This window comes from Peromyscus maniculatus, chromosome 20, assembly GCF_049852395.1.
Source record: "Peromyscus maniculatus bairdii isolate BWxNUB_F1_BW_parent chromosome 20, HU_Pman_BW_mat_3.1, whole genome shotgun sequence".
Lineage (NCBI taxonomy): Eukaryota > Metazoa > Chordata > Mammalia > Rodentia > Cricetidae > Peromyscus > Peromyscus maniculatus.
This window is the reverse complement of record NC_134871.1, coordinates 55,518,319-55,545,986: the sequence shown is the minus strand read 5'-3', so window position 1 is coordinate 55,545,986 and position 27,668 is coordinate 55,518,319. Positions and strand designations below refer to the sequence as shown.

Genomic DNA, 27,668 nt, shown 5'->3' with positions numbered 1-27,668 from the left:
TGGAGACAAGGCACGGCCCCTAGAGGAGTCCCCTCTAGCTTGATCAGGGAGGTGTCAGCATTAGTGACCCCAGGGAGGCGTCAACTCAGAAGAAGGGACCTCAATCCACAAGAAGCTCTGCAGTCCAGCCCAATAACCAGGAGGCCCCTGAAAGGCCTGAAGCACTTTCCCCTCCAAAATCCAACCCCATGCCAAGGCGCTTTGGGGTAGAGGCTGCGTGCATGCTTTACAACACAGGCGGATCTCACTTCTCAGCGCCTGCGTGCGGCAAGTCATCAGCACACAATCAACACTCGGTGATAAATGCCTTGGAAGGAAATGCACTGGTGTCCAACAAGTGATAATCCAGGGAAATGGATCCCACTCAGTCACTTACGGTCTCTAACAAGCTTAGGGCCCTGCCTCTGGCCGTAGCTAAAGCACATTTCAGCTGTACCTTGCTTCTTCAGCCCATGTCATTTTCTCCTGAGAACATCTGTACCCTTCAATATTTAATCACCGAAGAAACCTATTGTGCACTCGGGCTATTTCTCTCCTCGGTGGAGAAAGACAGTCTGTTGTCAGAGAGAAAGGACAGCCGAGAGTCGAAGAGAACGTGAACACTAATCACTTGGGCACTTAGGGATGGAGCCAGGGCCTCAACAGCTCGTGCAGAGCTGTTAGGAAAAGGAGGAAATAAGAGCTGGAAGCTTGGGTCTCAGGGCCAGGCTGCAGTTCTCTCCACCCTACACACAGTGTTTCCCCTACGGGCCAAGAGGAACAGGAATGACCAGGCCAGCACACGTTGTATAGGCTGAGTGACAGCCAAAACCCATTTGTGTGTCTCAAGACTCTACAACACTGTGTTACCCTGGGAACTGTGACGGAATCCATGCTGGGAGGAGGCACAGGCTCCTCTGTGCAAACTCCACCTCTGCCAGGCTTTTCTGCCATCTCTTCAGTCACTCGGCACCCACTACACCCAAGACATCAAGCCTGGGGTATAAAAATAGGTCCCACCCTAACCACAAGGTGCAGATGGCCTGGGAAGAGCTGCCTCTTTCTAACACCCGGTGCAGAAGGCTGGGGACGATATAATCAGTCACCAACAGGCAACTAGATTGGCCACACCCACACTGGGGAGACAGACAGAAAACAGATCAGGGACTATCTCTGGTACCAACCTAGAGTGACTGCCAGAACAGAACACAAGTGTGTGCAAAGTGTGAGTGTGCTAACATTTATCTATAGGGGGGGTAATGACACAAAAATCAGTAGAAGGAATTAGTAAATTAGAGGAAAATTGGGACTCCAGAGAGGATGCAAGAGGGACCCAAGTTCTCTAAATATAACTTGATAGTGCAGCCAGATAAAGCACGCTATATTGTCTGCTTTTGAGATGGGGTCTCACTGTGTTACCGGGGCTGGTGTTGAATTCCAGGGCTTAGGTGACCTCCTGGCTCAGCCTTCCCAGGACCACAGGCTTACGCTACTGTAAATAGTTTTTTTGTTTTTGTTTTGTTTTTTGTTTTTTTTGACTGGGTGTTTACCCCCTCTCCCAGTTCTGAGGAAGGCACCCAGGGCCTCCCTCGAGCATGCCTGGCAAGCCTTCTGCCCCTGAGCTACACCCCCAGTGTAATAATTTTAGATAGCTACAAGAATTTAATCTGACAAGGAACTCTTGGCACTGCAGAATGAGATGAGACAGTATCTTGTAGCTCCTGACTGGCACTGGGGATGCACTATCATGTCTTTGACACTCATGGCAAAACCCACATGATCTGAGTCTCTATTAAGCAACAGAGAGCATCTAAACCCAAGCCCATTCTATGGGCAACTGACCCGTATGCCTCAAAAAACACCTGGTGGAAACAAAGGCCAAGAAAAGGAGCCTCGAGAGGCTACTCGTGACCAGAACTTTCTTGTGCTATAAAGAACATTAATAAGACGATAGTGAGGCTGTGATAAGGTCTCATACCAGATAATGGCATAGCAACATTGTTTCCTGGTTTTGATTGCTGCACACTGTGGCTAGATTCGGAACTCAGAAGCACTGTGTCTGAAACAGACCATCAGGCAGCTCAGAAAAAAAAAAAAACATATAAATAGACAGACAGATGGATGAATGGATGGATAGGTAGGTGGATGAGAGATGGATGGGTGGGTGGGTGGGCAAGAGATGGATGTGGGTGGATAGATGTGTGACTGGGTGAGAGATGGATAGGTGTGTGGGTGGGAGGATTAATGGGTAAGTAGGAGATGGACAGATGTGTAGATAAATGGACGGAAAGGTGGAGAGGGACGGATGGATGTGTGGGTGGATAGATGGGTAGACAGATGAAAGATAGATGGATTTGTGGGTGGGATATGGATGGACATGTGGGTGGATGGACAGACAGAGGAGAGGTGGATGGACACGTGGGTGGGAGATAAATCAATGGGTTGATGTGCGCTCAGATATATATAAACATATGGACGGTTAGATGGTGGGAAGGGGGGCTTGGCGGATAAAAATCACTGACAAATAAGTGCGGCAAAATGTTACCCTTTGAGGAATAACCATGTGAAAAGTCCGCGGAAATTCTTTGTGCTATTTTTGTAACTCTCTTCTAAGTCTGAAATAAAGTCAAAATAAATTCAAGCAAAACAAAGGCCATCTCCATAAACACCAGGAGTGGGAGGAACAAACAAAGCTGGCCCGCTCTCCTTGACGGCAGGACCATGAAGGAGGAGGAGACTTGCAAGTGGCATTCTCGTGAAGGAACTGATACTTCTGCAGTGAGATATCCTCTTGGGGACAAAAACAGCATGACCCACCCGACACAGGCTGGGCTCAGTGGTCCCAAGGCTGGCGGTGGCCCTGGCATTTTGTTTTATTTTTCAGACAGAGTCTCACTGTGTAGCTATGGCTGACCTCTAACACACAGCTGTCTGCCTCTGCTTCCTAAGAGCTGGTATGAAGGGTGTGTGCCGCCACACTGGGGTGTTTGCAGATGTTGGTGTTTGTTTTGACAGGGTCCGGCTCTGTATCCCAGGATGGCTTCCAATTCTACAGTCCTCCTGCCTTTGCCTCCTGAGTGCTCCTAGGGTGTGTGTGTACCACCATGCCCAGCTAGTCCCGAGACCTGCATCTGTCATTGTCAGGTAAAACAACTGAGTAAGGCTGGTGCTGCCTCTGAGAAGTAGACTGTCATTATGTGTTGAAGACACAGTAAAGACCCACTGAGTTCCAAAAGACACCCAGGAGTCCTGGAGGCCTGCTCCTACAGAGTTACCTATCTGAACTCATATGGTCCAAGCCTTGGTCACTGTAATGGTCAAGGCATGGGGACTCACAGCTATAGGGCCGCCCTGTAATCCTCACTTGTCCTCTAAAGATTACTGCCACTGAAAAGAACCAGGGCTGCCTTGAACAATGGTTATCCAGCACTGGGACAGGAAGTGTTTGTGAAGGGGCTCGAACATCTTGTCCTGCTGCGGGCAGGCTCAGAAGCCAAGGGCTGAGGGCATCTACAGCCCAGAAGCCGGACTAGGAGTGCACACACAGGTCACAGCCCCATGATCATGCTTTGTTACCGGGGCTCCTGATGACATGGTTCTAAAACACACAGCGGAGCAGGCACCCTCTCTGGTCTCAGGTGAAATATTCTGTGCATATTTAAAACGGCGACACAAAGGGAGGAAATCCATGTATCCTGCCTTTCCCCCGCGAATCACACCTCAAGACGACCAGAGAGCAGAGAGAAATGTGTTTTCAGAAATGCGTTGGTTGGTCAACGGAGCAAGAATTACAGACGTACCAAAAATGACCAGTCTAAAACTCCAATGAAATGACAGAAAGGATCAGCATCATCTCAGGACACCCCGAGACCAAGTTCTCAGCACAAAGGGGATTTATTTGCCCCAGAGAGACAGAGGGCAGGGAGTAAGAAACAAAGACAAGAGACAGAGGGTGAGGGAGAAGGGGAAGGGAACAAGGGAGGGGGCAGGGGTATTTGTACTGGGGGGGGGCGGTGACAAAGGACTGCTTCTGGACAGAGAGGAGATATGCGGCTCATAGGCAAATGGTGGCTTACACAGGTAAAGGAGGAAACCCTGTGTGAGGATGAGGTGCTTCATTTTAATTCAGCATATTAATTAGGTGAGCCAAAGTGGGTTTTTGATTGCTGGACTTCAATACTTCGATAGCTGGACCTCAGGGAACAGACCTTGGTAACTAGCTTTAGGAATGTCATCTAATGGTTTTTAGCAAGGCAGAGGGAACGGGGGAGAAGGGCAAGGCCAGCCAGAGCCATGTCTGCCACGCTCTGGCTGGCAAGAGTCCCTTCGATGACTGCACTTCCGAAATTGCCGTGACATCAGGGACAGCATGTCTCGGGCCAAGAGACAGCAATACCATCAAAGGTCTGCCCCGAAGACCAACCACAGCCACCACCGTGGAGGAGGGGCGATAGACACGGGGGGTCCACAGGACACTATCCACAGAGTCCGGGGGGAAGCTCCAGCCTCGGTGAGCTAGCCACCCAGGGTGAAGGCATTAATAGAGAGCGAAGGCACCATAAGACTGAGGAGACACACCAGCCGCTCCCACCCACGGACCCTGATGAGCATCCATTCAGAGTTGTCGAAAGCCAGGAGCCTATCGGGGAAATCCGAGCTCCAGTCGGTCTCTGGTGCAATCAAAGAAAAGCAGTCTGTTGTTCTGCTTGCCATCTTGGTCTCTCAGCTTTTGTCATTAAAACATATTGAGCTATCTACTAAAATATTTACAGATGATGCGATAGAGCGCTGCTTGGGCTTCGCCCAACACACCCAGGGAGGGAGGGGAGAGAGGCAGCCTGGCTTAGAATCTGCTCCTACAGAAGCAGGGGTGAGAGTCAACAGGCGCCTCCGACACCCCCTCTGCTCTGTTTCTGTTCATATTCAAAATCTTTCATAATTAAAAAAAAAAAAAAAAAAAAACCCTGCCCAGAGCTGCACACCCACACTGTCAGGGTAAATGTCACACCACACCTTAAGAGTTACCAAGGAACAGGACGAGACAGCTCCTTGGGCAACACTGAGAAAAGAATTGTGGGAACGATCCTAGGATGCCAACGATGCTGTCCTACTGAGAAATGGCCGATTATGCACTTCAGACATTTTCCCTCATGATCCGTCACCCTTAGAGTCCCCCACCACCTCATCCCCATGGGCTCTGGCTGGTTCCACACTGCACCTTCAAGTTGTTCCCACAGCAGCGTGAGTACTCAGGCAGCCCTACACTTTCCTGCCATTGGCCCGGACTCGGGTTCACAGTGACCAGCTCTGGGCCAGGAGGAATGACGCTTCTCTTCCTGGACTTGCTTCTCAAAAATAGCCTCAGTTCCTGCCGAGCATCAGCTGTGATAACACTGTCACACATCGGGGCCACGAGCATGAGCTCTGGAGCTAGCCAGGCTGGGTTAAGTCCTCACTACTTTCACCACATGGTAGGCTGACTCAGTCATCTGTGCCTCAGTTTACTCCCCCCGTAAGACTAGGAGGACATGGAAGTTAAGAGAAAGAGCCAACATGAGATGCTATTGGGTTGTGACTCCAAAAGCTTCTGTTCTGCCAAAACCACCTCCTCCTTACTCCAAAGGTCAAAAATCTGGCCAGCAGGAGCCATGAGGAGAAGGCCGGCAGACAACTGGCTACCAAGTGCTCCCGTAGTCCCCCGTACGTAACCGAACAAACTGCTTCAGTTTCCTCCAAGAAGCTCTGAAAAGTCGGAGTTAACTGTACTCGAGTCACTAAAATCAACCCAGTTTTCACAGACTATGTCACGCCTTCCCCAGACACCAGCTGCTCCCTCATCCTACCTGCAAAGCACAGGCCAGGGCTGACTTCTGTGAGGCAACAGGCAACAGACACATATTCAGAAGGAAAATGTCATGTGAGGACAACCAAGTCCCCATCTCTCTTGGTCCAAGCCTATCCCCTGCACACATCTATGTTCGCATGCCTGCCCCCGCCCACGACTTTGCTCATACACACCTGTCCCACGTCCATACTGTAGCACCCCCATCCCAGCTCGGCCCTCACTCAGCGGTGGCCCACCCCCCACCCCCCATAAGTACTTTCTTGTACTCACGAAGAAAGTGCTTTTCCAGTAAGGCGATTTCCAGATGACCCTTGATCTCATTCAGCCGATCGAACTCTGTCCTGCTAAAGTCCTGGACGCCTGCTGCCATGATGAGGGTCCCTGGACCAGCCTGGAAGGAAAACACCAAGCGTTCAGAGGGCCTTGCTAAAGCAGCCTTGCCTGATCGCAGTTGGTCGGAGAGGGACCCAGAGCCTTGCGATGGCAGTCGCCACCTCTGGTGTTTTACTGCAGATGGATCACAAGGAAAAGTATATTACAGTCAATACAATGGCCCTAGGGCCCCCAAGAGCATCCTCCTGAACATATGGGATAAGGAAACATGGACTCTACAACTGTGAACCAACACACCTACTTACCTCAGGATCTCAGACAGTGTGGATCTTCTCAGCCCAGACACAAGGTCTTTTTTTTTAAAGATTTATTTATCATATATATTTATTTATATATACAGTGTTCTGCATGCAGGTATGCCTGCATGCCAGGAGAGGGCACCAGATCTCATTATAGATGGTTGTGAGCCGCCATGTGGTCGCTGGGAATTGAACTCAGGACCTCTGGAAGAGCAGCCAGCGCTCTTAACCCCTGAGCCATCTCTCCAGCCCCCTGACACAAGGTCTTAAGAAATAACACAAAAATCAAAACCCTACATGAGGACAATGCTCAGTGGTTAAGATGCTCGCCACGCAAGTATGAAGACAGAGTTCGGATCCTCCAAGGCTATAGAAATGCCAGGTGGGCATGGTAGCCTACTTGTAATTCCAGCCTCAGAAGGCAGAGACAGGGAATCTCCAGGGCAGACTGGTTGGCAAGATTCACTATCACTGAGCTCTGGGTTTGACTGAAAGATCTTGCCTCAGTGAGTAAAGCCAAAGAGCAACGGAAGACGATTCCCGAGATCAACCTCAGGCCTCCACATGCACACATGGGTACACACACTCACACACATACACCAACACGTGCAAACATGCACACGTACACCACACATAACCACTTAAAAATGGAAAGGGGATTTAAAACACTAAACAAAGTGTTAAACTTCATTTCTGTTGTTTTAGTTCTGAGATGGTCTCAGAATACAGTCCAGGCTAGCCTCAAATTTATGATCCTCCTGCCTCAACTGCCTGGGTGTGTATCATCATGCCCAGCTGGCACTAAGCCTCTTGATGATAGCAATAATGACTGTGGTACTACAGAGGGAAAAAAAACATGACACCATCCTGGTTGGGATGCTTGGAGTACCAGGGCAGTTACCCTCCTAATGGAAGCCCAAGGGTGTCTGTCCCACAACTGAGTAGATCAGAGGGGAAAACAGTTTCTAAGCAAGGCCTATGAGGATCCAAAGGAAACACACTCCACACCAGGTCCCTCCAGTTGGCTCCCCAGAGAGCAAATTCTACCACTGTCCTGTCCCAGCGGCTAAGGACTGGCTCTAGTCACAGCCCCCACTGCCAATGCCACAGACGCTGGACACAGCTCTGCATCCTGCTGACCACAGGGAATCAAAGCAGCCCCACCCAGCACTGCACAGCCTCCCAGGTCACAGTGGGAACTCACGTGGTCATCTCCACAGCTGCACCCTGCTATTGACATGACAAAAATGGCACCCAAGAGCCCTGTAAGCCACAGAGAGGAACTGACCACCTTGCCTGCCCCCCGCCCAACTTCTCCTAGGCAACAGGACATACGTACAGACAGACCAGCTGGGGTAGCACTGTGGATATGTGTACCCTTCAGGGCCATAGCCTGGGATGGAGGGGGCTAGCAGAGACCAGGGGCTCTGCACAAAGCTCTCCAGTCCGTGAATACCCTACCCGGGCACCTGGCCTGCGATTCTAGCTGTCTGTTTAGCAGGACACAAGTTTATGGGGATATGGACCTTGGTACAGTGGCATGTGAAAGTCTGGGGTGGCTGAAGACATAGTAACGTCTGTGGTATGATCTACCCAAGAGGCGCTGTGGGTATCACTCCCCACATCAATGCTGAAAGATGAAATCCAGCTAAATAGCACCTTTTCTAGAAAAGCTAGGAGCTCCTAAGTACCCCAGCACTCCAACACCCCTGTCCAGGACCAGAAAATTCCCAAAGAGGACATGCATCACCTGTCTTCCAAGTCACATGGACAGATGACCTCCAGCCTGGGAACACAGGGCAGACATCTGTCCAGAGGTGGTTCAGACCCAGTCAAGCCCAAACGAAACATACTGAGCCAGGAGAGAATCCACTGAGACTCACTTCGCAGGGGCCTGTGTGCAGGACTCTATACACAAGCTATCAAACCTGTGGCCAAACCCCAACATGGCTGCCTATCTCCAGCCCTTAACTGCTCCACTAGCCCCGGACACATCAAAGGCTGGTGGGTAATCAGATGCCTGAAGTGGTTGTCCGTGAAGGGACCCTGGAAGTCACACAATCTCAAATGCAAACTTCAGGAAACATGTGACTTTTTTTTTTGGTTTTTCAGGACAGAGTTTCTCTGAGTAGCTTTGGTGCCTGTCCTGGATCTCACTCTGTAGCTCAGGCTGGCCTCGAACTCACTGAGATTCCCCCTGGCTCTGCCTCTCGAGTGCTGGGATTAAAGGCGTGCGCCACCACCGCCCAGCATGTGACGTGCTCATCTTTAACCCAGCTCTGGGCCACATGACCCATGGTCCTGGCCGGCACCTAATTCCTAACTCTCCCCCCTGCTCTTGATCTCCTACTGCTTCACCACCTCCGGAACAGGGAAACAACCACACGCTCCCTCGGAGTTTCTACTCGGGCTGGTTCTAACACGTGCACCCTGACTTCTTCTCTGGCCCTCTTGTCTATGCGCCTTCTACAAGTTCTCCTCATTCTCTGTGTGTTTGAGTCACACCTAGCCTCCCCGCCCCCAGCGTGTCAGGACAAGCCCTATCTTAGGAAGGAGGTCATCATTGATGCTGAACTGAAATGGGATCCAGCAGCCCAGGAGCTCTGCAGCCTCGTTCCCATCTCGTCGCTAAGAAATGCCCCACACTCTGACTGCAGTCTGATCTAGCCTACAAGGAAATCGTTAAATATTTCACTAGCTCCGCTCACAGCCCCGGCAGGCTTACGGCAGAAGTACTATGTTGGGCTTGGCAGGCCCGGCGGCTGCCCCATTTGTCAAGCGACCCTACGTACGGCAGGAGTCTTCGGGGAGCCAGGCCACAGGAGTGGGCACAGCCCACGCAGGATAAGTGAGGGAGGCCCTGCCCAGGAAATACCCAGCTGCCGGGTAACTGTTACGAGTTATACAGCAGAGACCTCATGTGCAAGAAAAGCACTACCCAGCACAGATCATGCTAAGGGTAGTCAGTACTGCCTGCCCATCTATTCTGCTCCACTCAAGCTTTGCCCTCCCTACAACTGATTCCTCCCAGGATTCCCTCAAGGGATGATGGAGGGAAGAGGGACCCTGGGAGTCCTAAGAAGCCAGTGAGCTTGGCCTCTGTCACCTGAGGGATCTGGTCCGGAGCAAGGACACTAACCCTAAGGAAAGTCAGTGGAAGGCTGGAAGCCCCAACTGGCCAGGTTCTGGAGTGAGTGTGACCTTCCTCTGATGGAGCTGTCATTTGGCTCCAAGTAGCCCTCACACAGCCATGTCCATGGGGGTAGAAGAAAGTGAGGGACCGTCAGTTGCTAGTGGGAACGAAGTTAGGATGTGTACCCATGTCTCCTCATCCTAACCCCCCTGCTTTGACCATTGGGGGATGCCTTGGAGTGTGGTCCCAAGACAAACTGCTCTAGACAAATCTGTTCCCACGGGCAATACCCCAAGGCCCCAAATCCAAAGAATCCCTACCTATGAATAGAAGGGGATGGGACACAGCAGCTGGAATGGAGGAGAGGAGAGGGGACCCTGGGGTAAGGGTCAGTATGTGAAAGGAGAGAAGAGTCCAAGAACCTCCAGACCCTGTGCTCAGCGGCTTATGTAGGGCTTTAGAACCTCATGCCTAGCTCAGCATGCTCCTCCATGGTGGCCTGTAGCATGACCTTGGGAGTAATCCCCACCGAGGGCATCAGTCTTCTTATCTAGATGAGGGTCCTAAGAAGGAGCCTCACTGTGCCAGGCATGGCACAGACATCCTAGAGCTCTTTATGCCCTGGGTGTATGCGCTAACCCTCTAGCAGCGAGGCCAACTCCAGATCCCTGACGGTCACTGTTATGGCGTCTACAGGGAATACCAGTTTTCAAAGCAGCCCGGGAAACCAGATTTGATGATGCCACTCTGTTCTCGGCACGTCAGGCTAGGAAGGGTGAATCCCAAGTGAAGAGAGTCAGAAAGAAGCTTGGAGAGCAGCCAGGGCCTCCCAGCCTGTAAGCCAACCTTCCTGGAAGAGAGCGGGGTAGCCACACAACAGGCAGGCAGCAGGTGCGGAGGCTGGCAGGAAGGGCAGAGGGGGCAGAGACAGATCGGTCAACCTAATGTGCTCAGCAACCTCCTGCCAAAAGCAGCCAGTTCATCTCTTGATGGCTAGCTGCACTTGACTGCACCCATTTACATCCCTGAATGGGTATCCCGACACCCGGCCTCAGGGTTTCCACTCAGCACGTGAATTCTAGGGGCCTCAATGCAGAAGAAGCCACAGCTCAGGGGAGTCCCCTGACCCCAGCAGCAGTGAAGGTAGGCCTAAGGGGCCTGGCCGAGAGACCAAGGTCTCCAACAGGGGTGACAAGGCCCCAGGGTACTGTGCTGAAGTTCTGATCTGAATCCTGCAGGCTTCATGGCTCCGGAGCCTAGCTACCCTTTCTCAGACTCAGGAGGAGTAACTGCGACCTGGAAGCCAGGGGCCTGGACATGAACTGAGGCTGGGACAAAAGCACTGTAAATATATATAATCAAGTGAGTGTAAAAAGCCAGGCAAGCTGAAGTGTCATTTTTTTTTTTGCCTGAATTAGCAGACACTGGAGCTGAAGGGAACCCAAGGTGGGGGCGAGGGAGCATCGGCCTCTGGGCCAGTCCTAGGGATGAACTGCACAGCCTGAAGGAGGGCCTCTCAGCAGCCATTGGAGGGCCCCCCATCACTCTCTCATAGGAGTGGGATGTGGCCTATGCGGGCATGTGACTCACAGACCAAGCAATACTACAAGCTGGAGGGCACCAGTGTCCCTCAGTGGGGAGGTCACTAGAAGCAGCAACACACTCCACAGTGGGAGCTTGAATGCCCGCGGAGTGAGGCAGATCAACAGCCCTCAGAGAGCTCCACAGAGCACTGGTGAATGGGACGTCTGTACCACCTCGACCAAGGGAATCCACAGACCCCGCACTTGGGAATGGAAAATGGCCTTCTTGTCGTCGTCGTCGTCATCATCGTCGTCGTCGTCGTCGTCACCTGGGAAAAACATCATAGCAGTCCCTCAGAAGCACAGAGCCTCCACAAGACCCAGGGACTCCAGATGCAAACAGCTGTTTGTGAGAAACTACATTCCCAGCTGTTCTGTTGTTTGTCAGAGTCCCAAAGCGGGAACAAACCTAACGTCTACCAGCGTATGCGTGGATAAACAAACGTGGTCCATCCAAAGCCTGGAGCTTGTTTATTTTAGAGCTTTGTCATTGTTTTGTTTCATTTTTGAGAGAGAGTTTTGTTACCAACGTAGCACTGGCTGGCCCAGAACCTGCCATATCACCTAGGCTGGCCTTGGGGTAATCTTCCTGCTTTAGCCTCCCAAGTGCTGGAATTAGACACATGCCACCACTTCAGAAAAAAAAAAAAAAAGCATATGGATACACTTGGGATTGAATTCAGGGCCTTGCACATGCTAGGCAACCACTCCACTGCTAAGCTATATATACCCCCAGACCAAACCACAGAACATTATTCAGTCACAAAAAGGGGGAAAAAAAAACCAGATTCCAGTGGCTATACACTGTGCCAGTCCTTTTACAGGAAAATGTACAGACCAGGCAACGCCCGGGCAGTGAAATGGTGCATCAGGAAAGGCACTCACAGCAAGCGTGACAGCCTGAGTTTGAATCCTATGGTAGAAGGAAAGAATCAACTCCCACAAACTGTACTCTGACCTCTATACACATGCCACGACAATCACAAGAGCATATGCACATAGATAGATGAATGGTGATTGATAGATAGACCGATGATAGATAGATAGATATTGATGATAGATAGATAGATAGATAGATAGATAGATAGACAGACAGACAGATAGATGGTAGGTAGGTAGATAGACAGATAGATAGATGTATATAGGCTGTTCTTGAACTCACAGAAATGTCTGCCTCTGCCTCCCATGAGCTGGGATTAAAGACATATACCACCTTTCGCTCAGCGGCGGTGGCACATGCCTTTAATCCCAGCACTCAAGAGGCAGAGCCAGGTGAGTTCTGTGAGTTCGAGACCAGCCTGGGCTACAGAGCAAGATCCAGGACAGGCACCAAAACTACACAGAGAAACACTGTCTCAAAAAAACAAAAAACAAACAAACAGACATATACCACCTTTCCTGGGGGGGGGGAATTTTTTTTTTCTCAGAGCTGAGGACCGAACCCAGGGCTTTGCACTTGCTAGGCAAGCACTCTACCACTGAGCTAAATCCCCAACCCCAAAATTTTTTTAAGAATAGGCAAAGCCACAGAGACGCAGCAGACCAGCAGTGGGCAGAGCTAAGGCTGGGGGATCCACCAGTGACCATTAAAGCACACACAGTCCCTCTTGGGCTGCACAATATAAAGCATACATTGAAGCCCACTGAATCAGACTCACACAATGGCCCCCATAATACTGTGGGGCTGCGGCTAAGAGGCCGGCATCAAGCCAACCAACCACTGAGGCCTCCGTGCTAGTCCCTCGGCTCCCAATCTCTCCAGGAAGCTGCACAAAGCAAAGGACCGTCACCCCCAAAGGAGCAACAAGGGCGTGGGAGAATATTTACCACTGCACCCTGACCCGGCGGAGTCCCTGGGGAGGACTTATTGTAAGACCAAGGCCCTGCAAAGGACCTGGCCTGGGAGGAGCCTCTGAGCCACTAGTTTACGGGTGCTAATATCTACCTACATGGTAACAGTGGGCCAACTAGTTACCAACCTCATGTAAACCTCCAACCAACAAGGCCAGAGTGAGATCCAGGAAAGGCTCCAAAGTTACACAGAGAAACCCTATTTCAAAAAAAAAAAAAAGCCTCAAACCATGCCCAGAACAAACACCAACATATCCCCTTTTTAAACTGTGGGTACTGAGGGGTAGGTTAAGGGCAAACAGCATCACCTGGTCCCTCTATAATCAGTGACCTGGCACTCTGCTAGGCTGAACCCATAGCAGGGATTTCCCATGATTCCTAGCATCCAGGTCTCTGGAGCAGTTTCCCCACAGGGCTCCCCAATTCCAAAAGGTCCAAGAGCCTAGGTCCCAGGTCTGACCTTGTCAAGACCTCTGCAGTAGCTGTTCTCAGCTGCGGCCCAGGATGCCAAGCCTACCTCCCAAATCAATACTTCTCCTGGGACCTTCCCGCCTCACAGGGAGTTTCCTACACATCAGAGGCGGCCCATCCAACTAGCACCATGCCCAGGCATGTCTCTTCTTGCTCTTCTGCCACCCTCCGGAGCCCACATTCTCCAAACTATACCTCTAAGCTAGTCACCCTAAAACAACTAGCTTGGGCACCATCCCTCTTTTGCAGGGGCTCCTCATAACCCCTAAATCTATATACTCTGCCTCCGGTTAAGACCCCCATATCCTGCAAGCTCCTCTCCCATTTCTCTCGTCAGCATAGCACCCACACCTGCTGAGCCAGCTCCCTTCTGCCTAAGGTCAACTCAGCCACCATGGCACCCCTGGGAGCTAAAACACACACAGGGACCTTCTCCTTGCAAGGTCAAGACAAGCAAGCTCCGAAGGATATGCAAATTTTAAGGTCACAGGTTTACCTGCCTTCTCCACTCAACCAGGTGTCTCAAGCTAAACAAATGTTGCCCAAAGTAGCCACAAAATCCTGGCCTAGAAGAATGTACCACTTCCTACCTAACTACCATCAACTAATACCCAAGCCATGTCTGCCACGAGGGTCCCCAACCCTGCATGTGGCCATGGGCTTGCCACAGCTTCAGAATCTTCTGTCAGACCCACGCTTAGCCATGCCACCAGCAGGAGGTCCAGGGCTGGCCAGACATCACAGGGTGGTAGACCACGTGGGGTAAGACACCTACAGTCTGCATTAACAGGAAACTGCATTCTAGCTAGACCCTGCAGCTGGTAAGTGGCCAAGTGAGCCTGTGACTTGGGGTGGCTCTCCCTGGAGAATCATATACCACCCTCTTCTCTTCACGCCACCTCATGTTACTTCACACACACACACACACATACACACACACACACTTAGGTAGGTGGGACCAGGCCCAGTTCAACTCTACTACACAATCCTGGCTAGACACACAGATGGGCAGACAGAGTGACAGCCAGGAGAACAGCCTCTGAATGGATTTCTTCTGACACTAAACTATGAATCTTGTAGCGTGTGTGTGTGTGTGTGTGTGTGTGTGTGTGTGTGTGTGTGTGCGCGCGAGCACGTAGGCACACAGATGTGCATGCATGTGTATACATGCATGTATGTATATATGTGCATATATGTATGCATGTGTATATTTGTGTGTACGTGTGTGTGTGTGTGTGTGTGTATAGATATATGTATGCATGCTTGTGAATATGTGTGTGTGTGTGTGTGTGTGTGTGTGTGTGTGTGTGTGTGTTCACACAGGGCAATTCTTGAGTATTCCTGAGATGCTCAGCCCGAAGACTTTCATTGTCTTGCACACCTCCACACCAGCACTGGACAAGATACAGTTTTTCTGTCCTCTATTGCTCTGGAAAGTCACCTACAAAAGGGGACACACCAAGCTAGATGCATGGCCTACCCCTAGACCAAAAACAAAAGGACTAGCCACGGCCTTTGAACTCTGGGAACAGCACCGGTCCAATATACCAAGAGGCTGGGTAGGAAGGCAAATGGCCCCACCCCCCTGGCCAGGCAGCCCAGGGCACACAGCCAGGCTCTTAGGAGGCAGCACTTGTAAATTATTAATCTTGCCAGGAGCGGTACACAGTCACCGTCCTATTATGAAGCATTAATAATACAGGAGCTAGGGGAAGGCCAGTGATCGCAGCCACATCTGGAAAGATTACCAGGCTCAGGGGCCGAGAGGAAAACCAATGGCCATTAAGTACACTCAAGGACTCTGGGGTGGTAGGGAGGGGATTGAGTAGACGCGCACACCACGGCCAGCCTGAGACTGAAGAGGCCTGTCCCGAGGAAAGACTGCAAGGTACGCACTTGCCCAGCTCGACTCCACACTCCCCTGCCCCACACACCCATGAAATACAAGCTCTGGAAGTCAGGGGCCCTCAGTTTGTTCACACCAAAGCCCTGCCCTGGCTAAGGTTCTCCATTGATATCTGATGCCTGGACAAACAGCTCCTTGCCACTGGCCACTGTGTGGCCTGATGAGGGCTCAGCCAGTGGCTGGGTCAGTGACACACATCCTGGCATGGACAGACAAGCTGGGTGCCAGCAGCCTCACCCGGCCCCACCCCCACATCAATGTTCCTGGGGGGGTCAGGCCAGGCTACAACATTGTGTTTATATGAGACGTTTCCCAAACATCCAGAAAAACCCTCAAATAAGTCAAAGCAATGCAGCCTCTAGACAAAGCTTGGTCTAGAAGTCCCACCCAGACAAGGATCTGTCCCAGGGGGCTCTTTGGGTTGCAGTACCCAGGTAACAGGAGCCTCTGCATATGTCTAAAGTGCCTAGTCAGGCACGAATCTTCACATGCCCATACTCAGCTTGGCCACCGATGAACTGGGCATCATATCCTTGCTGTCCACATCAAGGGATGTAAAAGTCTCAGGGACTGGCACATACTCACAGGGTCCCTGAGCTCCTCACTGTCCCGGGGTGAGGGCCGTGGTGTCTTCAGAGGGATCTCGTCTCCACACTCGGTGTCCGAGGCATTTGGGGACTCGGCTAGGTCAAGGAAGTCCTCTCTCTTGTGGCCTCTGAACCTGATCCTATCCAGTCTCCTGAGCATGTTCAGCACGGCACTCCTCGGCCTCACCTGGACATGACGGGAGGGTTCCCTGCAAGAGAACGGAGCACATCATTGGCTGCCCGCTGCCTGTTGGCCCTGCCACGTTTCCTCCCAGCTCTGGATTGAGGCTCACGGTAGGCACCTGGCTCTACCATGTTTGGCCAGATCTCATCAGACCAGCCACCACGCAATCACAGACGCCCTGCCCAGCTGCTGAGGTTCCTCCTGTACAAAGTCCTAAGAGAGCAGAAGAAAGCCCGGGTTCTCAGGGGGGCCCTCCTGGCCACACAGATGGTCCAGTCCGGGTCACGGTGGTGTGACAGACTTAAGGGCAGAGGGACAATTAGAGCTGGGAAAGAAAAGGTTGACCACTCTCCAAAATGCTAAGAGTTGAAACTGGAAACTAGTTTACATCTTTCCTGGGACAGTCCCAAGGCTGGGCCCAAGGGTCACCTCTGCCTCTGCAGACACCCTGCAGAAAAGTGGGCAGGGAGGGACTCCATCCATCCTTTTGCCTGCCCAATGCCCCCCCCCAAACACTGGTTTGGCCTTGGAGACTCGGCTCCATAACAAAGCCCTCCCAGAAACGGACTCAGTCAGAAGTTGGGCAAAGGCCTGGTGCCATGTCCTATTACACGCTGTGTGCCGCATACAAAGCTCATGTAAATGAACAGACAATGTGTACCAAGTGACAGACACCCGCTGGAGTGAGGCCTGCTCTCCACCCCTCTATCCTAACTGGACCAGGAGAGCCATGGCAACCCTCAAAATCCCCAGGAGGCAGGGGGGAGGGCTGCTTTTCCCCAGTGTCCAGCTGGCCTCATTCCCAGGCCCACAGCAGGGCTGACTAGGCAGGGAGGGCCCCAGCGTCAACCACAGCTCCAGGTCTAGGGCTACAGGTCAAGGCCCACAGGCTGCCCTTCCTACAGACCCTGCCCTGACATCTTCAAGATCCCTGGGACCCCAGGGTGGAGAACTATGAAATGCCTGGGCTCCAGCCTGCTCCACCGCTCACCTCCTTTCTGAGCTGAGACTTTTGTCTCTGAAACAGAAATGATCCTGACCAGGCCAAAGCATTCTGGGAATTCAAGATGACACATGCTGAGGGCTTGACCCCAGGCCTGGGCCTAGGCCCAGTCAACCACAGGATTGTTTTCACGCAAGGAAAACCGGGGGAGTGAACTGGGTGGATTCTGCGTAGCAAGGCGGGAAGAGCTTCCTGTTTGGAGCAGCAGCACAGAAGCCCTCAGTGGACAGATAAATCACAGCCTGGACACAGCCTTGCAACAGACAAGCCTGCCTGCCCCCAAGGCTCCTGCTCTCCTTGCCATCAAGGCCTACGTCAAGACTTACTAATGGTGGAACCCGTAAGACCTCCGTCCGAGTGCGTCAAAAATTGTTCTGGAGGTCAGGGGGAAATAGCTCAGCTGTTAGAATACTTGCCTAGCATGGATGGAACCTTGGGTTCAGTCCCTAGCACAGTGGTGAGACACGCCTGTCATCCTGGCATCTGGGAGATGGAGGCAGGAGGGTCAGAAGTTCAAAGTTATCCTCTGCTACATAGCAAGTTCGAGGCCATCCTGGACTACATGAGAGATCCTGTCAGGAAAGAAAAAGAATTTGCTGTGCTCTGGACTGCAGAATAGTGTAGACGTGCAGCCTGTCAGAGGGCGTAAGTGCAAGCAGACCCCCAGGGAAACGGGATCTAGCCTACACCCAGCTGTAGGCAGTGTAGTGGGTGGGGCAAGCAGTCACTCAGGAAAGGAGCACATGCCAGCCACATGGGAACATACACATACAGGAGCTAGGAATTTCAGGGGGGATCAAAGGGACGTTAAACTCAAAAACCAACACAGCAATCACCAGAGAAGAGACAATGGTCTACATTGAGAGACAAAAAGTCAGGGCTGGAGAGATGGCGCAGCGAAGTTAAGAGCACCGGCTGCTCTTCTAGGGGACCAATTCCCTGCACACACAAGATGGCTCACAACCACCTGAAACTCCAGTTCCAGGGGATCAGGTACCTTCTTCCGACCTCTGCAGACACCAGGCATGCACATGATGCACACACATACAAGCAGGCGAAACGCTCATATACATAATATGAAATAAATAAACCTAAAAAAAAATTTTAAGGAGACTGAAAAATAAATTCACAAAGTAAAAAAAAGTATACAGACTACTAGACAAATCTAAAAACAAAAAAAGATCTAATTTGTTTAAAAGTAAAAGCATACACATGCTGTAGAGAACGAGGGTAGCCAATGTGAAGGAGAGATTCACATTTTCCAGGGCAGTGTGACTAATCGGGGGTGGGGTGGGGGACCACTTCCTAGCTCACACAAAAACTGACCGTCTTAACTGAACAGGAAACTAATGCACACTAATGCTGCAGGCCCTTGGGGATCCTAGAACACAGACGTCTGCAAAGCCAACGGTCCACCTTGTGGGAGATCTGATCCCACCATCAAATTCAAGAGGGAGAGAGCACACCTTGTGTGTGGAAATCCTCACTGTGTATCACCCTCACCCACTACCAGCCATGCACAGGGCAGGGGCAACGGCCTGTCTATTGTGGCCTCACACAGGACACCAGCTGCAAAGCGCCACAGCCCTGTGGTCACACTGCGCAAACAGATATGAGAAGAGACATAACTCCACCGGGATGCTGGCTTACAGTGACTCCAACAAGTGTCTCTCCAAATGCCCACAGTGCTTTCCAATGGCTTTGTTCCAGCAATGTATTTACTATGGTGAGATGCACACACCATAGAATGTACTAAGTACCTTTAAGGGTGCATTCGGTGCTGTCAACTATATTCATATATTCACCCATCCTAGAACGCTTAGTCTTGTAAAACTGCAACCACCTTCCCTCAGTGAACACCAGCTCCCCACCCCACTTCGGGGACTTCGGTGCCTATGGCTTTAATTGAGAAAACTAAGATGGGGGGCTGGGGAGAGGACCCAGGGTGTGTAAGTGGGCTTGCTAACAAGCACAAGGACCTGAGTTCCAATCCCTAGCACCCATGGAAGAAGACCAGCTCAGCTACATGCACACCTGTGACCCTGGTGCTGTGGGGGCTGGAGACAGGATGCGCACTGGGGCTTGCTGGCTGCCAGTCCACCGGTTTTAGTGACAAACCTTGTCTCAAAGGAAATAAGGTAGAGTGTGACAGAGGACGACATCTGACGTCCTCCTCTGGCTTCTTCGCGTGCCTGGGTATACACACAAGCAGGCGTGTGCACACACAAAAAGAAAGAGAAGAAAGGAAGCTGGACAGCAAAGCAGGTAGAAGGGAGGCTGGCAACCTGACGTGACCTCCTTTTGTTCTGGGAAGGCCCAGCCCTGTTTCTGCTGCTGGAGGCTGCAGAGAAGGGGGATGGGGGGGGCGGGGACTGCCAAGATGCTGAGGCCATGGGCACCTGGATGCAGGAGGGCACAGGCTGTCTAGAGGCTGAAGAAGGGTTGCCCTGTCTGAGATTCTGGAGTGCCCTGGACCTAGGACCAAGTTCTCCACTAAGCTTCAGTAAGCAAATGAGGAGAGGGGACAAAAGCACCCCCGAATCTAGCCTGCCGCCACCACCACCCGAACGGAAGGCACGGCGGGCTGGCTACCCGTGGGAGCTCAGGCTCCCAGCCACCTGCTCCGCTCCACACACGTACTGTTCACACAGGTACTGAAGGGAGAACCAGGAAGTGTAGACTCTTCCCAAGCAAGGGGAACCAGAAGACCTCTGCCCGGTCCCACTGCTCTCCTTTTGGTACCCCTGAGGTCCCTCAAAAAGATGAACTCCTCAGGCTTCAGTGGCAAAGGACTAAAACTCAAGCCACCAGACACAGGTTCCCTTCTGACCTGTGAGGGTCAGTAGACATGACCAAGCGAGAGACATCTGCCACGCCCACATTGGCATGCCCTGCTGGCTGGAACACCTCCCCAGAGTGATCACCCCTCCTGGACAATAGCTGCAAAAAGACATGAATTGGAGGACACTGTTCGACGCCACACACCACCTGACTTACAGAGGAGGAAGCCTGGACCAAGGCTGCCTGGGGCTGCCCACGCTCCAAAGCTGGGTGTTGATGCCAAAGGCACAAGCATGCCCCCCCCCCAAGCTAACATGGTGCTCAAGCCTCACCTACTGCCCTGATTTCAGCTGCCACACACCCTCCACAGGTCCCTCAGCCCTCCCCATGTACATCTGACCACCACTCCTAGGCCATGGAACAAAGTGACTCTGGCCTAGAGCCTGGCTGCTCTCCCTACAACGGGACCCTCTCATGCATCCACAGGAGCTCTGTGTACCCCAGACCACACACACCCCGGGGTGCACCCCAGCCCTCTCTGCAGCCACCTCACACCCTTCCCCTTTGTCCTGTCAAATCCCGCACAGTGCCACTTCCTGAGACGGGACAGTTCCTTTGCTGGTTCCTTTGGTGCCGCTAGGTTCTCACAGGGCCTCTCCACCCCTCCTCAGGCTTCTCCCTAGGCTGCTGCAGACTCTGCCGTGACCAACTGACCTGGAGGGGAGTGTGCCTTTCCCTCAAGATCAAGATAGCTCCATACGAGCAGGTGCCCCCTGGAACTCAATGCCCCACAGCAAGTCACAGGCTCCCTCAAGGCAGTGACATACACTCCGAGTGCAATCCACCATGCCATCAGCCGGGCCATCACTGCACCTCTAGCTGGAAGGGGACGTGTTTAAACACACCCCCAGCTACAACTGTTCAAGCGCATGTCTCAAGGACACAGTAACTGCCAGCCTCGGAGCTAGTTTGGCACCAAAGGTTTTGATGACCCAGGATCTGCAGGCCCTAGCAGGGGAAGACAGTAGATGCTCTCTGCTCTCCAGGCTCCTCCAGCTCGGGTGACATCCTGCCAGCCGCCCAGCCCCACTCTGCAAGTGAGCCCTGGAGTGTTAACTCACACCGCACTGGAAAGCCACTGAATGGCTTCCAGACACACAAAGGAGGCAGTGTCTGAGAACCCCGGCCTTGGGAACCACAAAGGGCTTTATTTCCCTTTCCAAGCCCAAAACTAAGAAAATAAAAGCGGCTGCCAGTCTCAGCGCTTGCCTTGAGAGCTGCTCTGGCTCCAGCCTTCCCCTCTGAATTCAGAGTCTGAGTTTGGATACACAGGTCTGTAACCCACGACCCACGAGCTGAGGCCCGGCTACACACACACCAGCCCTTCCTATCTGGTAGCTCTCCCCCAGATCCCGGGATAAACCACATCCTCTTTCCCATTGGACGCCAACCCTTGCTCCTGCCTAACAATCCCAGGAGCCCCCAGCTGCTGAACAAGATGGAGCCACCTGGCCCTCGGCCAAATCTCTGTCTTCTTGGGAAGGTGGCCCCTAAGCCTCGAGAACATGAAAAGGGTTTTAGACTTCCCATGGTCAGGCAACCACATCAGTCGGTGATGTGAAACGCTGTCCCCAGAGCATAACAGCATGACATCTTCAGCAGAGCAGCTGAGACTACTTTCAAGGGACCCTTTGCTGAGCTTCCCTCACAGAAGAGGGTGGAGAGGGTTGCTAGATCACCTCAGATTCCACCAACTCCCTTCTGCACACACCTCCAGCTGTAAGCCATTCAGCCCAAGCTGCATGTGATCCTGCGGTCTGGGGAGGTGATAGCATATATAGAGTAAGGAAGCTTAATTGAAAGGGAGACTCCTTTTATGCAGCTATGGAGAAACTGTCATTGGTTCTGGGTTCAATTCCCAGCACCCACTTGGCAGCTCACAACCATCTGTAACTCCAGCCCTTGAAGGATCCAGCGCCCTCTCCTGGCTTCTAGAGGCACTGCATGAATGTGATATACAGCCATGCATGCATGCAGGTAAACACACACACATATAAAATAAAAGAGAAAAAAAGGACGAGACCAAGCACATAACACCTCTGCTTGTGTTCAAGTTTCCAGCTCACAGAGACTTTTGGGTGACGTAGTTGTTTAGCAGTCACCCACACTCTTGTAGGCAGTAACCCCTTTCCCACAGTCTCAAAGAAAACCCAATAAACTCATTGGCTCACCAGGCTGGACCTTGGTGGAACTGTAACTTTGTTTTGTCATCGGTGGCCTATCTGGGGCGAGTAGTATTTGTCTACGTCTCTCCAAGAAAATGTCCATGCAGCAACTGGAAGGGAGGGGGCGGGGCAACAGTGGATCTCTGGAAGGGAGGGGGCGGGGCAACAGTGGATCTCTGGAAGGGAGGGGGCGGGGCAACAGTGGATTTTCTGGAAGGGAGGGGGTGGGGTCACAGTGGATTTTCTGGAAGGGAGGGGGCAGGGCCACAGTGGATTTTCTGGAAGGGAGGGGGTGGGGCCACAGTAAATTTTCTGGAAGAGAGGGGGTGGAGCAACAGTGGATTCTGAGGCTCTGTATGGTAATGGGGTCAAGGAGCAAGCAGTAGGCAAGATAGGTTCTAATTCACCTCCCAATCCTACCTATGCCTTGCTGACTGCCCCTGCAGTGACAGACACAGGCACCCCAACACACACACAAAGCTACCAACCAGCTCATCCCTGTAGACCAGTATGCATTCCTTAGGCCAGCGGGCCCCTAGGGTATTATTACTCAAGATCCTGTCCATACACTCCCATCTGCCCCGGCCACTGTCATTCCAGTACCAGGTTTCGGATGTTGACTCATATCTAATGGCCTTTAGGTCTGCCCATGCTCAAGGTGCGTCAGGGAGCCACCTCCTGCACCCTAGATTCATACTTTGGCCCTGTAAGCTGGGCAACTGATGTGAGCCCTAACGCACCTGACTTGGCCCTGAAGTTAAGCTGCTGGCCCTGTTGGAGGAGATGTATCATGGGCAGGCTTTAAGATTTCAAAAGCCCAAACCATAGGAGCATGGTGGCGAATGCCTTTTATCTCAGCACTTGGGATCTCCGTGAGTTCCAAGCCAGCCTCGTTTACATAGTGGGTCTCAAAACAATACAAATTACATAAAAATAAAAAAAATTAAAAAAAAAAAAAAAAAAAAACACCCCACACCATTCCCCGTTAGCGCTCTCTGCCTGTGGATCACGATGTAAGCCCTAAGCTACTTCTTCAATGCCATCCTGCCTGCTTCCCGCCATGCTTCCCGCCATGATGGCCATGAACTAACTCTCTGGAACCGTGAGTCCCCAAATTAAAACACTCCAGGCACACTGCACAGACCCCAGACAGAACCTCTGTGGCTGAGCAATGGGGACGATGGCATGTTTAGAAATCCTAGCACTGTTCTCACCTCCTCCAGGCCTCCACGGTCCCTGAAACCAAGTGGCCTGAGTCCAAGGAGAGAACCTTCCTCCAGTCTTCAGAGACTACCACCCTCTTCGCAACTTCAGCAAAGCAGCTATGGTCGGAATGTCGTTGATATGCATCGTCACTCCAGGACTTCTGTCCTTGAGCCTGAAGGCCAGTATCTCACCTGTTGGTCCCTTTCTCAAATGACAAGAAGCAGAACAAGCACCCCAACCATCCATCCATCTCCCCCACATCCACCAGATCTCCTTTAGTCCTGGTTACCACACTGAGGGTGGCAGGCTACTGCTAATCCAATGGACAGATGAGGAAATAGGCTGGGGAGGCAGACAGGGTAAGAGGTACTTCAGCAGTAATAGAAGTGGATCCCAACACACTCCAGAGCTCCCTTCCCAGTATAAGCCTCTCCTGACGCATCCACCCCAGGTCCCTCTGCCTTGGAGACTGAGTGGGAACCAAGCAGAGCAGCAGGTTCATTTGAGAAAACAAAGCTTGCGGGGAAAACCTGCATTCCCGCAGGTAAGGAAGCAAAATCCCCTCTTACATAAGTGATTACGCTCAGCAACAGGAAACCCACGCAAGAATTCCTCAATAGGGAAGCATTCTTTCCCCAACTCCAGCCATCCTCCAAGCAACCAGGACCGGGGAGGATGGAACCGATGAGACATCTGGAAGGAGACACCATCTGCAGTTCCTGGATACAGCCTGTCTCCCCGCCATGGCCCCGGGCCCACATTCCAGAAAGCAGACTGTTGCAACACCCTTGATCTGAAAGCCATGCAGCTCTCTGCAGGAGCAGGGCTCCACAGATGCTGATATGCGAAGCCCAGTGGCCAGGTGGGATGGGGGCCATCCAGCCCCTGCCCAATATCTGTCACTGTGCCAACAAGCATGGCTGTGTGCCCAATAAACATTTACAAAACCAGGCAGGATGCAGGTAGCTACACATACCTTCTGTCCTAGACCAGTGCATCTGTGAAGAGCAAGAACCCCCACCAGGGTCCTAGGAGTTACTGACCCACTAAATGGGTAGGCAGGCCAGCAAGAACCTCAGCCCCGTGACCAGCACTAGGGTTCCACTTTTGAAGGCCTGAGGAACACACACCCTGAAGGAAAGGAGCAAGGCCAGGCGTGGTCAACATTAAATCCAGGCCACACCGAGACAGAAGAATCCAGTAAGAGCTCACACACTGCCACTTACCCTCTCATCCTTCCTGCGCTGTGGGCTAGATAAGGAAGCAAGGGAGCCTCTGAGAACAGCGTCAGTCATGGGTGCAGGGGGGGACAGACAGCTGTGAACAGTCACAGTGCCTGAAGGTGACGGGGGCTGTGTCTTACTCTCCCAGCCAGTCACACAGTAAAGAAGACGTCATGAGACCCAGCCCAGACCAAGACAGGACAGCCAGCCACTTGAGGGTTCAGTCAGAGGCTGGTCTACTCAGGGTCGACCAGCGCCTTCTCAGAGGGCCAGCTGGCTCCTCTGTTCACGGTGGCGGCATATGTTGGACACCTGATAAGTCAACGAGGTCCAGAAGGGCATTGGCTCAAGTGCCACCACTTGGAGACTCCAGGCCATGTTTCCGGGCCCCTGCACAGGCTCTTCCATGTCCCCAGGGCACACTGACTGGCCAACTGGATCCAATGGCTTGTGGACCTGGCCAGCTTCCCAGTGTGCATCTCTCTCTCTCCAGGTGTTATGTAGAAGATTGGAAGCACTCCCTTCTGCAAGGAGGAAGGAGGTTTGTGAGACCCAAAGCTAATGTAACTCACACTGTTCAAAAAGTTCAAAGACTCATAAGGCCCCTCCCAGAAGTGGTAAAAGCAACACTTTCTGGGGAGTGGAGACTTTCCAGCTGGCCAAGCTGTCTGCGCTGTGTAGGGAACTCCCAGCATGGTAGCTTTCTTCTGAGTCACCACCATGCTGGGGTGGGCTTTTTGATGATGCAAATGCCTTTGAGACACCCCTGCTCCTGTAAGTAACCCCAATAAATTCACTGCTTCACCACGTGGGACCATTTCTTCGGTCTTCTGTCCACGCCCTATCCGGGGTGAACAGAGGTTTGCTCATGTCTCCTCTTATACAACCGGACACAGGGCTAGCACCTGTTGAGTGAGGAGCCAGGTGGAGTTCAGAGCAGGTCCAGTGAGTCCCTCATTGAACCGGACTCCAGCCTTAAGCAGCTTCCCAGGTGAAGAGCCTGTGAGCCCCCAAATGAGGTTCTTCCCCTCCACTTACTCCCGATTTTCTTAGCTTGGCTCAGCTGTAGCCAGAGGCCATGCCAGCCTGAGACTCTCGCACAGATCACACCCAGATCAAGCCCTGAATATACACAGGCCCAGCACTGCCAGCATAACTGCTACCAAATATTACATTCTAAAACAACACAGGGTAAAGGAGGTGATTCCCGCCTGCCTGGCAGCCGGGGACCCCTCAGCACCCCTCATTTCTAGTCTCAGGCTTTAAAACTCAAGTTCCACAAACAGGAGGAAAGCTGAGAAGCAAATTTGTGAAGCCCGGCAGGGACGCCTGGCACCTTCCAGTCCAGGTAAGTTGAAGGCTGCATGATGCAATCGGGGCTGGCCTTAAGGCAGAGAGTCTTCTGGTGGCCTGAGGGCGGGGTGGCTGGAAGACACCGTTCCGGGAGTGTGTGCAGCAGGCTGAGCAGAGACTGCAGAGGCCGCCCCCAGCCAGCCAGAAAAGACAAAGGAAGTGGGTGAGAAGGCCACCTACTAGGTGCTCTGGGGGCACCTAGTAATGCCAGGCAGGCTGCTGCTTTTATTTTAAAAATTGTCCTTGTTTAAGGCAAGATCTCACAATGGAGCCCAGGCTGACCTGTAATTCACTATGCACCCAGGTTAGCTTCAGACTAGCAGCAATCTTCCTGCCGCCGCCTCCAGAGTGCCAGGAGTAGAGGCACGAGCTTAGGCACACTTGATTGTTGGTGCTGGGGTGTGGACAAGGTGAGGGTGATACACCTGGAGCTGTGAATGCTGGTCTCAATAAGGAGAAGAGCGCTCCTGGCCTGACGGATAGACAGTGACAGCCCGGGGGGGGGGGGGGGGGGGACGCGGGGGGGACCTTGCGCAAGGCCACACCACTGAGGTAAAGAGCCAGGCGGTGAATACCCAGGGAAGGGAGTGGCCAAAACAAACCAGAGAGGAAATGGCAGAGGTAACTTTGTCAAGGATTATCTCATTGCAAGCACAGCATGAGGACCCAAGTGAACTGTGACCTACAGAGGAGAGAAGACAGTGGTTCCCCCCAAGTGACCTGTGACCCACAGAGGAGAGAAGGCAGTGGTCCCCCCAAGTGACCTGTGACCCACAGAGGAGAGAAGGCAGTGGTCCCCCCAAGTGACCTGTGACCCACAGTGGAGAGAAGACAGTGGTCCCCCCAAGTGACCTGTGACCCACAGAGGAGAGAGGCAGTGGTCAAGATTCAGGAAATGAAACACAGGTGGTGGACATGGGTCCAGCAGGCAGCTCAGGGGTCATCTGGGAGGCTCAACCAGACTGCACAGGGCAGCAGAGGTGGCAGGCATTGACCACAGATACTCACCCCATCCAGCCTTCAGCAATTCCTCACCGCTGGGGACAAGCACCTGCTTGGCATTTCCCAGGCCATGCCTCAGTGAAGCCCATGGGCAGCTGGTTCCTGGCGTCTCATCTCTGTCTCTGGATACGACACTCACTAAGAAAATCCTGGAACTTCCTGTGGTGATTCTAGTCACCTTCCTTTTTTTGTTGGTTTTTTTGGGACAGGGTTTCTCTGTATAACAGCCCTGGTTGTCCTGAAACTCCTTTGTAGACCAGGATGGCCTGGTCTACACAGAGATCCACCTGATAAAGGCATGCACCACCATGCCCGGGGTGGCCTTCCATTTTAAAGAGATGAAGAAATAGGACCCAGGTAGGGAAGACACAGCCATCACAAGGTAGAAGATGGAATCCGGCCTTGCTGATCTAGTCCTCCCCTGGGGCCCAGCCGAGATGCCAGCCCGGGTGTGAGGCTGGCAAGTGGTGGAACTCAAGAGCCTGTTTCTAGACAGCTGCACTGTGGGGGGCTTCTGGAACCAGCAGCTGTGTGTGTGTGTGTGTGTGTGTGTGTGTGTGTGTGTGTGTGTGTGTGCGCGCGCGCGCACACGCACGCGCGCGCAGTCACAACCACAGGGGACCGTGAAGAGCATCAGGAAGGCGGTCCCTTGAAAACTGAAAGATCCAGTGACCCAGCAAAGCCGATTTCTGAGTTGACTTTAA

General features: G+C 52.5%; 1 protein-coding gene across 2 annotated transcripts in view; it reads right to left on the bottom strand.

The window, feature by feature from the left end:
- The window catches only part of Gramd4 (GRAM domain containing 4), an 80,719-nt gene that overhangs the window by 29,720 nt on the left and 23,331 nt on the right, over positions 1-27,668 (bottom strand). For both annotated transcript variants that reach the window (XM_076556522.1, XM_076556521.1), the window contains exons 2-3: positions 15,986-16,196; positions 6,095-6,215 (exon numbers count right to left, since the gene is read on the bottom strand). In XM_076556522.1, coding sequence (XP_076412637.1) covers positions 6,095-6,215; positions 15,986-16,196 — 332 coding nt within the window. The remainder of the gene's footprint in view (positions 1-6,094; positions 6,216-15,985; positions 16,197-27,668) is intronic.